We start from the raw sequence: 13,588 nt of genomic DNA on the forward strand, positions 1-13,588 counted from the left end.
AGCAGGAAGAAAGTCCCTTGAAGCAAAAATGCTATGAACCTCTTAGACTAATATTGATATTTTCCGTGCAGGATCTCGGATCATCTATGATCGAAAGTTTCTCTTGGAATGTCGAAACTCGCCGATCGCACGCACCCCACCCTGCTGCCTTCCCCACATACCAGGGGTCACCAGACCCTCGCTGCAGCCAGGAGAGCACGAGGATGACGGCAAAGATCTCGCTGGTAAGTGACTCCTCATATCATTCTTTCTTACACTTGCTTTAAGAAGCATGTTCTGTCTTAATCCCACACGTCCCCTAATGTATACAGTTTTCAATTTCCAAATCAACAGCTTCAAACAAAACCTGAGGAACAGGTTCAAGCTTGTTCATAATTGATTTAGTCCTTTCTGTCTGCTGTGAGTTGACAAATACACTTGCGTGGCACGTTACGTTTGTCTACTGAAATACAGTATGTGACCGAGAAAGTCTCATGTGAATTCATATACTGTATAGTACATGTGTCAATGACAAATAAAAGTGGCAAATAAAAGTGTTTTTAGAAATGTACTCTTTGTATTCATGCTGGCTTCATTTGGTTTAAAAAAAAAAAAAAAAAATTTAAATTTATTTTTTTAATGACTTTCAGAATGTCAGGTGCTGTAACCAAGTAATAACATTTTTCCTTACGCCATGCATACATTGTACATTTTATTTTTATTGTAATATTTAATAAATTATTAGGTTTATTCATTATTTTTCAATGCAAGTAGTTTGAGATTTTAGTTTTTTGTATTTATTATTATTATTATTATTATTTATTATATTTATTTTATTTTTATACAAATATCAAGAGTTAATAATTTACATGGTCCTCTCTAGTGTTGTCACGGTACCAAAATTTCAGTATTCGGTACCAATACCAGTGAAAATCCACGGTTCTCGGTACCAATTTCGGTACCAAAGCAAAACACAAAAACATGCTAATTGAACAACATTTTTATTAATAACGTTAAACAAAAATTAAATGTACAAAACCAATGCCATTCTTTATACTTATTTAAAAGTGTTTCAAGTTTTACCGACTTGGTACCGAAATACCGGGTCTTTTGACAACGCTAGTCCTCTCTATAATAACACATCCTGTTTTGTTTTTTGTTCCTCTGCATGTTGGTTGCACCACATGACTTTCTTTTTTTTTTTAAGAAATAGTAATACAACATTATGCCAAACTACTAAAATGTAATTATTTTAATTATTAAATTAAACATTTTTTTTCTTCATTGTGATATCAGGACATTTGTAACACCATGATGTTTTAACTATAAGCCCCCTGAAAAATATCTAAAAACGTTAATTCAGAAGTTAAAAACATACTCATCATAAAAGAGGTGTATTAAAGTCACTTTTTATTTAATAAATTAAAACATCCAGACAAAAAAAAAAACCTTGACCCAAATGCAAGTATTAAAATACAATTAAATTAAAAGTTGAGTAAAAACTCAAAGAATTTATTCTGATAGTTATACTGATTTAAAAAAAAATGAAGTTAACTGAAAAAATATGCCCTAGGCTGCCGCCTCTCTGTATTATTATTATTTTTTTTTTTTATTCTAAGCTCAAGGTCACATTTTGGTGTGACTGAAGTTATTTCATGAGAAAAGCAAACAAAAATGCTTGTGACTTGCTCGATGTTTGGCAAGTCCAATATCTATATCAGGGGAATATCCACAGGGTGTACCGTGCTTCATGTGAAAGGAGTGATGCTGTTCAAAGGATTTTTTTAAGAAAGAGATCACAGTGACACTTTAAACCCTCTAACCCTTCTGTCTCTCGTTCCTCTTCTCAGTTGATGACAACCAGTTTGTGATGGATATGTGATGGATGTCTCCAGCTCATGTGGAAAATGGACTGTCTCAGCCTGTTCTACCAGCGCTCGTGATCTGAGGGATGATCACACCGGCTGTGGATTCCTTCATTTATGCCTCCATGCTTTATTTTTACTTTATCTAAAGAATGAAATGCTCAGAGCAAGTGTTTCTGTTGTGGGGTGGAGCGTTTTGAGTTTGCTGGATGTTATGGTGAAAATGCAGCTTCTGCTGCTGTTTAATTCAGTGCCTTCATTACTCTTTTTTTTATTTTTTATTTTTTTATTTACAACCATTCTGAAGGTGACTATGTAATCTACATTTTTACTGTCTGAGGATAGTTCAAATGCAGTTATTTCATTTTTGTAATGGAACTATGATCCTGTGAAGGGCATTTAAGTCATATATTCCATAAATAAACCGTTGGGATGATGATTTTTGTACTGTTTGCTGTTCATTCTCTGGATGTAATATGACATTTTGGAATAAAACTAAAACAAAACGGTTTAAATCTTTGACTCGTCTCCAAGTATTTAAAATATTAGATCTCTTGAACAAGGTTACTGGAGTATGTTTTATAAGAAATTACAATTAGTTTTTCTACTTAAAAATAGTTTAATTCAGGATTAAATGTGTTACTAATTTAGAAATTTACTAGCCATTTCTGACTAAATTTTTTGACATTGTTATTTTTATGTAGAGTTAATGTATTCAGATTATTTAAAGAAATACTTTCAATTCAATACAAATCATAATGTTGATCAGATAAAAAAAAGACTGAAAGCTAGAAATGTGGAGCTAATTTTATAAAACCACTTACATTCATTTAGTTAAAAATTGCATTATTTGAGCTGTGAAGTTCAAATTTTTATTTCATTTTTATGGTAATTTTAGGGTTTTTAGGCGTAATGTAAAATTGGGTATAACTACACCGAAAAGGTTAGCAAGCAAGCAATTTTTTTTTATACTGCGATTTACACTATTTTCACAGTGTTTACACTTAAAATTATGTTCATGTGCATACTGTTTACAACTTGTAGCTGTTCTATTGCAACAAATTGGCTCCAATCACTTCTATTGTAAATGCCTCTGTAACCCATTTTAGCATAAATTGAGAAGGCCACAAATATGATCGCCACAAAAATGTATACCATAAATGTTGTCAAAATTATTCCTATAATCTTAATGATGCTTTCCGTTTGTAGAATGAATATTGTAAATATCACTTCTTTACCCTCCAGCCTAGATCCCAGCGTTCTCATCAGATCAGTGTCAGTGTAAAAACAACAACAGAGCGTGTCCTGTCTGATGTCACATGGTGCAAATTACAAAACACTGCTCCTGAGAACCAGAACACTGTAGTCATGTAAGAAAGACTTTCATTAAAACTCACTGGAACATGATCGGTGAACTGGACACCTTCACATCACTGTAATGTAGACAGGTCATCTGTAATATCAGGAGTGTTTTTGTTTGCGGTTAGGATAGCAGTTTTGCATTCAACCTAGTTTTGGATATAGCAATATATTTTTAAAATGACATGATGCAGAATAATGCATGATCCCATGCATGAAGTATCTTTAGCTGTAATGAGGATGAGAAGAAAGCCTTTCCTTGCCCTCATGGGAGACACATGCCAACCGCTCCAAATTTGACCAATATCTATTTTCTGCATTAAAGTCTATAGTTTGGTTTAATGTAATTTCAGTCTTTCCACCCTTAATACAGACAGTCTGAAGTATGCACATGATAAGAGAGAGAGGCCATTTTCCTAGAAAGCCACTTTGTTGATACTGAGAAATAATAAAGTGCTGCCAGGTCAATGCACATTGCACATCCATTCTGTCCCTGAACGATGACCAGACCAGTCTGTCTGAAAGCAGTTTGTTTCTCATGAACTAAACATGTGCCATTACAAATGTGTCTGGAAATTATACTTAGATGATTGTTTTCCCAGTTAAGTAGATCACTGACATATGAGTCCATGACTAAATAAATATTTTAAAATTATAGTTTTAAAATAAGCCAATTACACATACAATACAATATTTTCAACAAATGTGTACATTTAATAATGCTAAAAAGGTAATTTGTTGTTTCTATCAGGTAAAAACATAACATTTTCATTGCATTTTGAATGAATGTGACTGTACGAGTCTTAATATTTAATTGGTTTTTAGGAAGCTGTGACATTTTACAACCTAAACTAACCAAACTCAAATGATCTGGTATTTTGAGAAACTATTTACCTTGACACAAAGTCATGAGGGCCTGCAGATTTTTTGATTTATTTATTTGTAATTTGACAAAAGTTTTACAAATATCAGTAAGCGGTGGAGCAGTTCTATTAAAATATTTTTGTATTTTTATAGAAAAACTAATAAATAAATGCCACAATCTTACATTAATTCATATGTATAATATATACTCCCTTGACATTTTTGAGTTAAGAACCAGATTATTGTCATTGATAATTCTTGATTTTGAAAGCGGGCATGGCTCAGTGCCAGTCTGGGTGAAAAAGTGCTGTGAACTCACGTGATGTCTTACAGGGGCAGTAATAGTGAGAGCTTGAGAGTTTTGTTTGGTACACAAAACCACCTGTTGTTTTAACACTCTCTTTATCACATTCCTCACGTCCTCAACCTTGAGACTCAGTCCTGGACGTTCTTTGTGACTTGGTCTAACCGACATCACGTAATGTTTACACAAGCTGGTGCCAGCTTCATCTTCTCTCATCTTTAAAAGAAAAAAAAAGCTATTTTACAGCAATTTGCTTCAGACTGACAGATACTGAGTTTGAGTGTCAATTCATGACTATTTAACTAGTTTTGAATTTTAATGTTCAGATGTTTTTAGCTAAATTGAATGCATCTGTCTCCTAATGTGACTGTGTATGTAATGTAAAGCCTTGCCTATTGAAACAAATTGTAATGTAGCTACTCATGTTTTCAGTCATGTATTGTTGTTATACGTCAATGTGTGAAAAGGGGATTAAACTGAATCCCCACCACAATTCTACTGAGCATAAAGATCACATTTCATTCCCTCACCAATGAACAAACCCAGATGTTTATATTAAGATTATCTTGTTTTATAATATATAATATACACGTTGTATAAACAAATTGTAATGTAGCTACTCATGTTTTCAGTCATGTATTGTTATACGTCAATGTGTGAAAAGGGGATTAAATTGAATCCCCACCACAATTCTACTGAGCATAAAGATCACATTTCATTCCCTCACCAATGAACAAACCCAGATGTTTATATTAAGATTATCTTGTTTTATAATATATAATATACACGTTGTATAAACATAATGTAAGATCTCCAGCATTCCCCGACCCTACAGAGGACAAGCAGTTTGAAGAATGGATGGATTTATAATGTCAGGTTAAAGGCTACACGTGTTAAGGGAATGTAAGTATTCTCCATAAACATAGATAACTTAGAACACAGCGGAAATTTTGACAAAACATGTCCAATTATTATTTGAATATTTAATAGTAATTATAAATAGCCTCACAGGACTACATGTAATCCGTCACTAAAAGTGTTATAGTCATAAATTAACAAGCTAAATTAGAGTTAGCATTTATGGCAGCGAGTGTTATTCCTGTTCTATAGTGCCATCTAGAGGCAAAACGAGGCGCTGTTTCAGGAGTTCTGAATCCTCTATTTTTCGGATGAAATCTGATAAAAACTACTAATAATAAATAGTTGGTCTATATTCATTTGTTTTGTAGACGCATTATACCAATAATTTATAGTCGGTGCTGATATGGCTTGTGTAAAAATAAACTGCAACGCGATTCAAAGGAATGTAATGTTAGAAATAACCATTTATTTCCTTTTCACGCATGTAATTTCTTACTTCTCTTCGTGTTTCTAATCCTTGTCGTGTAAATTATAACCATAACACTAGTTTCCGACGAGGATGGGATTCGAGCCCACGCGTGCAGAGCACAGTACCGCTAATGCTTTGCTTTCGAATGATCGTCTGGCCCCACTGGATGAAATACATTAGTACGTTTTTATTTAATTCTCGTACAAACAAACAAATATAAAACAAATGACACGTCAGTTACTGGTTCAAGTCTCTTCTGTTGATCTCAGTCATTCACTTCACTCTCTGCTGTGTGTGACTGTAGTTAAAAGCACCGTTCAAAGCGTGGACTCTCCTTGCCTCTCCTGTTCAATAGCTGCAGAAAGAATGTCACAAGAATACAGGCTTTAAGGAGTGTTTTTAGTATTCTGCAGAGCAAGAGAAAAAATTACTTGTAATAAAAATAACTTGAGTATCATAAAAAAAATGTATTATGTAAAACAGTATGCTATAGGCTATTTCATGTTTTTTAACTAGATAGTTTTATAGATTAGCCTACATTCCAAATCAAATTATGGGGAAAAAATGTATGATTCTGGATAATCACACACCCTAAGTGACACATTTAGCTCATTTTACATGCAATCGGTTTTCAGAACTGAATAACTGTCATTTATATATTTTTAAATGAGAAATAAACAATACATTAAAAATAAAAACAAAATATTGATCATAACATAATCAATCACACATCCTTAGCCATTGTTTTAGGATCAGATACTCACTTTCTTTGGTTGGCAAGGGATTCTTTTCTTGGGTCTCTGTCTTCCTGAGTTTAGTTTTATCAAAGGATGTGATTTCCGTCATGTTGGGTTTGTCAGCCATGTTTTTGCACTATATAGACCAAACAAAATGCAAGTTTAATATATGTAATTTTACTTAGGCCTACACAAATAAATTCATATTTGTTCCAGCTCAAACAGAACAAAAGTGAACCAATGGAGTTTAGTGAGGGCATCATGTGACCGTCCCACACATTCTTTTTTGTTTAAATTGTGTATCACTAAAATAATTCATTCTATCCATGAAAAATTGCCAAGCTGCTGCTCATATTTAAGACACATTCCTTAAAATCATATCCAATCTGCCAAGTCTGATGACTGTTGGCCATCCTTTCTTTCTAGGAATGTCTCACCTCTGTCTTTGTTCCGTGCCCTGCTTCTCTAAAGTCATTTCTCTGCTTTTCACTTCAAATCTAGACATTTTAGATGATATCTCTGAAAATAAGTAGAAAGAAAACAAAGCCACCTCTAAAAGCATCCAGAATATTGGAGTGTAAAGTCTTACCGTGAAGCAGTGTATGGACACGAGAGCTGAATGAGAAAGTATCAGTCTGTCTGTGTGGGTGGATGAAGCAGCAGGTTCTGCCTTGTGTGTGTGTGTGTGTGTGTGTGTGTGTGTGTGTGTGTGTGCTGATGAGGAGGGGGCTACACCGCCTGTCCCCAGGGTTATGTGATTGGCCACACCCCCATTGTCTTTCTTTTTTCCTCACATTACATGAAATATTCATGATCTTCGAATTAAGGGAGGGGAAGGTTTGAGTGTAAATCTGCTGACCTTGCATGGCAGAGGAGTGTACCAGATTTTATTCAGTTTGGGAAACGAGACCCAATTATGTGAAAGATTCAGGGAGCAGAACGAGATTCAACCTGAAAAAATGTAAAATTGTGAAATATTATTTTAATTTCAAATAACGTCTCAGGTTACTTATGTAACTGTTTTCTGTTTTATTATAATTAAAAATGTAATTTATTCCTGTGATTGCAAAGCTGAATAGCCATTACTCCAGTCTTCAGAAGTCCTTCTAAAATGCTGATTTGGTGCTCAAGAAACATTTCTTATCAATTATTATCGATATGGTAAACAGTTGTGCTGCTTAATATTTTTCTTATTTTTATATTTGTGGAAATATATATGTATACACACACATAAATACAAACTCACATAGGCCTACAATAAATACACATATTTGCCTCGTTTCCTTATTTGGTATAGCCTATTTATATAATGTGCTCTGTATAATCATCTTTTGAGACAAAAGATTTCTCAACTTGCATGACTCTCTGCATGTGGGCAAACATAAGCTTTAGTGTGTACATACATGAACCAACTGTTTGAGACCACAGAGTGGTGTGTGCTCTGGCTCAGCTGTTGCGTCCCATACACACAGAGTCATCCAACACCAGACACATGGTGCTTCAGAGCAGCTGTGTCTGAGCTGATCCATATGGGGAGGAAGTGACCAGAGATCTATAAGCACCACACAGCTGTCCATCTCTAAGCCAAGAGACAGACCTTTGACCCTCAGAAGGAATAGAGAAAACAAATCTCTTTCATCATCTTTGTCTGCATTTATCTGTATTTAAATGGACCAAAAAGGACAGTAAAACATTCATAATGTTACAAAAGATTTCTATTTTCAATAAATTCTCTTATTTTGAACTTCCACAAAATAATATTTATTTTGTTTCCACAAAATATTAAGCAGCAAAAACCGTTTTGACTATGATAATAATAAGAACCATTATGAATAACTGAGCACCAATATTCATTTAGCATCAAATCAGCATGTTAGAATGATTTCTGAAGGATCATGTGACACCCAAGACTGGAGTAATGATGCTGAAAATTCAGTTTTGCATCACAGCAATAAACTACATTTTTATATACATTCAAATAGAAAAAAAAGTTATTTCAGACTGTAATAATATTTCACAATATTATTGTTTTTACTGTATTTTTGATCAAATAAATGGAGACGTGGTGAGCATAAGAGACTTTGTTCAGCAACATTACAAAAACATATATTTTTATTTTAACCGGAAGAAGTTTTTGAACTTTTGACTGGTAGTGTATATAATTTATACAGAGTTTATACATGTATTTATTATATAACTGTTCGATTTATAGTTCTAGAATGGTTCTCTCTATATTCTAGATTGGCGTACAAAAAAATTATTTTTCTATTCTCACCACTAGATGGACCCAGATAAACACAAATGGAAGGTTCTCTAAACGATGCACAAGCGCCACAGCACATTTTCCAGAAAGAATGCATTAAAACATGTGGACAGGATTTACGCTAAAGTCTTTTTCATTGTAAATTAAATCTTTGTAGATACCATTGCCCTTTATGATTCAAAGCCCTTTCAGCTTCTGATATTGAAAGGCTAAATCTGAGAAAACTGTCTAGTTTAGTTGTTGAGCCATTGTGTGTGTGTGTGTGTGTGTGTGTGCTGGGGGAGTATAATTTGTTTGTTGTTACTCAGCGCGTGCATCATCTGTACTGAGATCCTCTTCACCATTCCCATATCAAGGGTATCATTTACTGTTCATGAAACAGAACCAATTAGCTCAACATGCCTTTGGAATCAAATGACAGGTGTGGGTGAAGCCCTTGGGAGCCATCTATGTGAAAACAGCCAGCCAGTAGAGGGAGACGAGATGGAGGAGTGATTAAGGTGATGGACTCTAATCTACTGAGCACTGAATATGATTGTTTAGCTTTATTCACTGAAAATCTTAAGCTTGCACATTCACATTGACACAAATCACTCCTCATTTATCATCCTGAACATGCTTCTCACGTGCAAGCAAAAATCCCCGCAATATAATCTGCTTTGTGGACAGCTGGTCCAACGGCAAACTACTGAATAGACTCTGACTTTTAGGGACAATTAACAAGTTGAATGGAGAAGAGACTGTTTATTCATAACCTTTGAATAACCCCACGAAGCCCTGGGGCTGTGTTAAGAGATTTGTCCTCACATTTGCATAAAAATCGCCCCCTTTCCTCTCATCCTTTCTCTCGCTCTCCTTCAAGCAGACTGCGCTCGACGTTCCGCAGCTGTGCTCAACAGAGCAAAGCAATGTTCACCCTTTTTAAAGTCCACTCCCCACATGAACCTGCCTCCACTCCTGCACCTCTTCATCCTTAAAACATCAAACATCTTCATTGAGAGGGTCGTCTGCAGCGCGCCTTATAAGGTGATTTATACCCCTTAAACTCCAAGAGCAACAACTTCGTACACGTAAGTCCACAAATCACCTTTCATTGCCTGCGGCAGACTATAAAAGAAGTGGCATGTGAAATAAGGCTTAATATAACTAACATAGAAACCACCTGTACCTGCTAAAGGTTGGAGCAGCTGCAGAAAATATGCTCCACACCATAATGTTATGAAGCTACTAGAATACTTTCTGTGCGCAAAGAAAACACATGCGTGTGTTTACAAGTAGAGGAATGCACACACATGCATCGTGGTACTGTCGTGAATGGAAATTGTTGAATAAAGTAATTATTTTTGTTTTCTTTGTGCACAAAAAGTATTCTTGTAGCTTCATATAACATTACGGTTGAACCACGGTTGTCACATGGACTAGGCCTATTTTATGTCCTTACTCCCTTTCTGGGCTTTGAACGTGTCAGTTACATTGCTGTCTATGCAGGGTCAGAAAGCTCTCGGATTTCATCAGAAATATCTTAATTTGTGTTCCGTAGGTGTAATAAAAGAACCATAGGAATATAAAAGATTAAAGTCAGGATGAAACAAACCGACAACTGACATCAATAAAGAGTGTTTAATAGAAATAAACTTTCACAAACAAATCAGTGAAGCCCGCATTAACCGTCAACTCTCTGCCACAAATATTTCAATTACTTATTTCAGCTAAACCTATAAAAAGAACAGAATAGGTTTTCATGCTGGAAGGATTGGGCACAATTACTCTAAAACAATTTCATCACAGTAAGTGTCTCATGGACATCCAAATAACTCTATTTATTTGTGCAACTGTTATCTTAAAGGAGTATTCCAAGTTCAATACAATAAGATATTTTGGTAACCAACTGTTTATTGATTTCCATTGTATGGACAAAATAACAAAAACACACACTATAAAAATATCTTCTTTTGCAAACGAAAGTCAGTCATACAGGTTTGGAACAATATAAGGGGTTAGTAAATGATGACAGAATTTATATTTTTGGGTGCACTATCCCTTTAAATCAACCAGCCTCAATTGTGGCATAATGTTGATTAATACAAAATTAATTTCAGCTTGAATCTCAAAAAGCAAAAATCTGGGTTACTTTGAGGAATTTAACAGATTGGCCCCATTAACAATGAAAGTTAATGGGACCAATCGGTGAACGGTAAAATACGTTTCAACTGTTTCAACAGTACAGCATGATGTAAACAATATGCATTAATTTTAATGTGAAAAAAAAACAAACACTTTTCACTATGATAACACATTAAAACGTCAGTCGTAAGCGCCCTCGATTTTTTTTTTAAAGAGAACAAAGGATGAAAGTATTCAAAAGTATTTTGTATGGTAATCACATTATGCCACAAATGTCTTAACTTGCACTGAACCTGGAATGTTCCGTTAACTGCTGTTCTAGACTATTTTGTACTTGTCAGTCAGCGTTAAAACTCTCCTGATCTTATACTGCCGAAACAGACCATCAGAAACAGCCAACAGGTGTGAATCACAAAGCGTTCCGCTGCTTAAACTAATCTAGGGCAGCACTGACGTGCGAGTCAGTCTGCGCCAAAAAGCTTCGTTTAAATCTCAAAAGAGCCAATAGAACATCCATCCTTGGAAACCGTGGAGAGCTTTCATAAGAGCCAGTTGTCATGGCAACTGTGTACTAATGGAAGTCATGACAAAGGGATTGCACACGCCGCCCAGGTCTGACAGAGTCACAGGCAAGCGGCTATGACAAAAGCTGAGCGGAGATGGTGAAGAGGCTGGTTTTGTGCAAGTCTTGACTGTGTCAAAGGCTGGACGTGTTTGTAACAGTATTGAACACCCAGCTGTGTACAGAAGGGGTCTATAGTGACAGAAAGGAGACAAGCAGTCTGAGTGCATGAGAGACAGATCAGAGCCTCGGCATCACAGGGTGTATAAAGGTGCGGTCGGTTACGTAAACGCGATGTGGATGTGAAGGAGGTTTACATAAGTGCTATAGTGCAAAGCTCCATTACAATACTGCATTGTGCCTGACATATCACACCATGTTCCCCCTGCTTATGAGACGCATCCTGTCTGTCTCCGTCTTCTGTCAGCTGGAGTAATGGCGGTGATTTGCCTGCAGTAACTCAGATGTCTCTTTCCCAACTGTGCCTTAAGAGTAAGGCTGAGGGGAAACGGTCTACATTTGTTGGGAAACGACTTATGACTGGCTCAAAGGAGAAAAGAACTCACCTGCAAATCTCTCCAGGGGTTCAATATGGCACTCTGGTCAGTCTGGTCTGATTCTTGCTCCCCACGGCAACGTTTTCAATCAGAACATGGGGTTATAGACACATACCTTGGTTAAATAAAGGTTACAAATTTTTCCACTGGTAAAATGGTAAAATACTACTCTCAAATCTGAATCTGAAACGGAAGCTCACAAGAAAGTGCTTTATAATCTCTATGCAGTGGTTTTTCTTTGCAAGCAGTTTTTCTATGAATATGCACTTTGGTGACCCGTTACTTATTGATCATAAAAGTAATATATATTAACAATTTGTAATTACCTGTGACCCTATAGGACAGGGGTGTCCAAACCTGTTCCTGGAGGGCCACAGCAGAGTTTACAGTAGCTCCAACCCTAATTATACACACCTGAACCAGCTAATCAAGGTCTTCAGACTCACTCAGTGTGTCCAAAATCACATACTGTCTGAGTAGATGCTACATTTGAATTTGTACTTTGCAACCGTTAAGAAGTATGTTCTATATAGTTTGAATATGGGTAGTATGAAGGAAATTGGGATGTATTACCAGAGATGGTCTTATTATTGGGAGATAAGAGGGTCTGTAGTGCTTATCATTGGAGAAAGTGTAATGGTCAACTTGGATCATGTGTGCCTTGATAGCCAATCACATTACAGCCTTGAAGTCATTGAATTTCAGTCAGAGTTGTGCGACAGTCAGTTGCCATTTACGGATACTACAGAAATCAATGAGAAGTGTTGTAAACTAAATCCTACCTGTCACAAAAAATCTGTGACTTCTGTGACTTCATAATACGTCATTTTTTTCTGTGTAAACTCTAAAAATAGTTCAATCTAAAGCTTTTGTTTAAAAGCAAACAAGTTATATTCATTAAATCATAAGCTATTAAATGTTAGTGAAGCCTCTCCTCCACTGACATTCATAAAAAAAGGCCTCTGGTCTCCTTCTGTCAGACTCTGTTCCTTGTTTTGTGTGTGTTTTGCTCCCCATGTGCCTTCCTTGCCAGTGTTGGGGAAAGTTACTTTTAAAAGTAATGCATTACAATATTGCATTACTCCATAAAAAAGTAACTAATTACGTTACTTAGTTACTTTTTATGGAAAGTAATGTGTTACGTTACTTTTGCGTTACTTTTTAAATCTGGGCAGGGCTTGCTTGTTTGTTTTTAAAATAAAAAGTTATATTTTTGGTAAATATAAAAGCCTTTTCACACCAAAAGTGAAATGAATAAGCCTCAGGCTGAAGGGAAAGTAAATTTACGTCCGTACAGTAGAATGCAGAAGTTATCTGCCCTATTTGAGTTCTAGCTCGTTCTGTTCTCCCTCGTCCGGAATTGTATATGTCTACCCTCGCAACATGTGTTTTCCTTGTTCCCTGGAAGTTCATTAAAATCTATATGTTTGAATTCCACTCCTCGTCTCCGTGCTCCTCACAGTAGCGAAACGTTACAGGGTTCAAGTTCGTCACACTTTTTTGGCTAAAGGTTGCAGGCTTGCCTTCCAGTGGCTTTGGTTTACATCCACCATTGTTGTTACTATCACATGACCTACCAGCATCAGTTGCGTTGCTTCACTGCCATTCACAAATCAGCTCCCTTGGCCTCATGGGATTTTAAAG

General features: G+C 35.8%; 1 protein-coding gene across 1 annotated transcript in view; it reads left to right on the forward strand.

The window, feature by feature from the left end:
- Positions 1 to 2,319, forward strand: part of eif4ebp3 (eukaryotic translation initiation factor 4E binding protein 3) — a 3,891-nt gene extending 1,572 nt beyond the window's left edge. The window contains exons 2-3 of the mRNA XM_016501443.1: positions 72 to 224; positions 1,830 to 2,319. Of these exons, the coding sequence (XP_016356929.1) occupies positions 72 to 224; positions 1,830 to 1,861 (185 nt within the window). The 3' untranslated portion in view covers positions 1,862 to 2,319. The remainder of the gene's footprint in view (positions 1 to 71; positions 225 to 1,829) is intronic.
- Positions 2,320 to 13,588: the final 11,269 nt, after the last annotated feature.

This window comes from Sinocyclocheilus anshuiensis, unplaced genomic scaffold (genome assembly GCF_001515605.1).
Source record: "Sinocyclocheilus anshuiensis isolate Anshui unplaced genomic scaffold, SAMN03320099.WGS_v1.1 scaffold1023, whole genome shotgun sequence".
NCBI lineage: Eukaryota > Metazoa > Chordata > Actinopteri > Cypriniformes > Cyprinidae > Sinocyclocheilus > Sinocyclocheilus anshuiensis.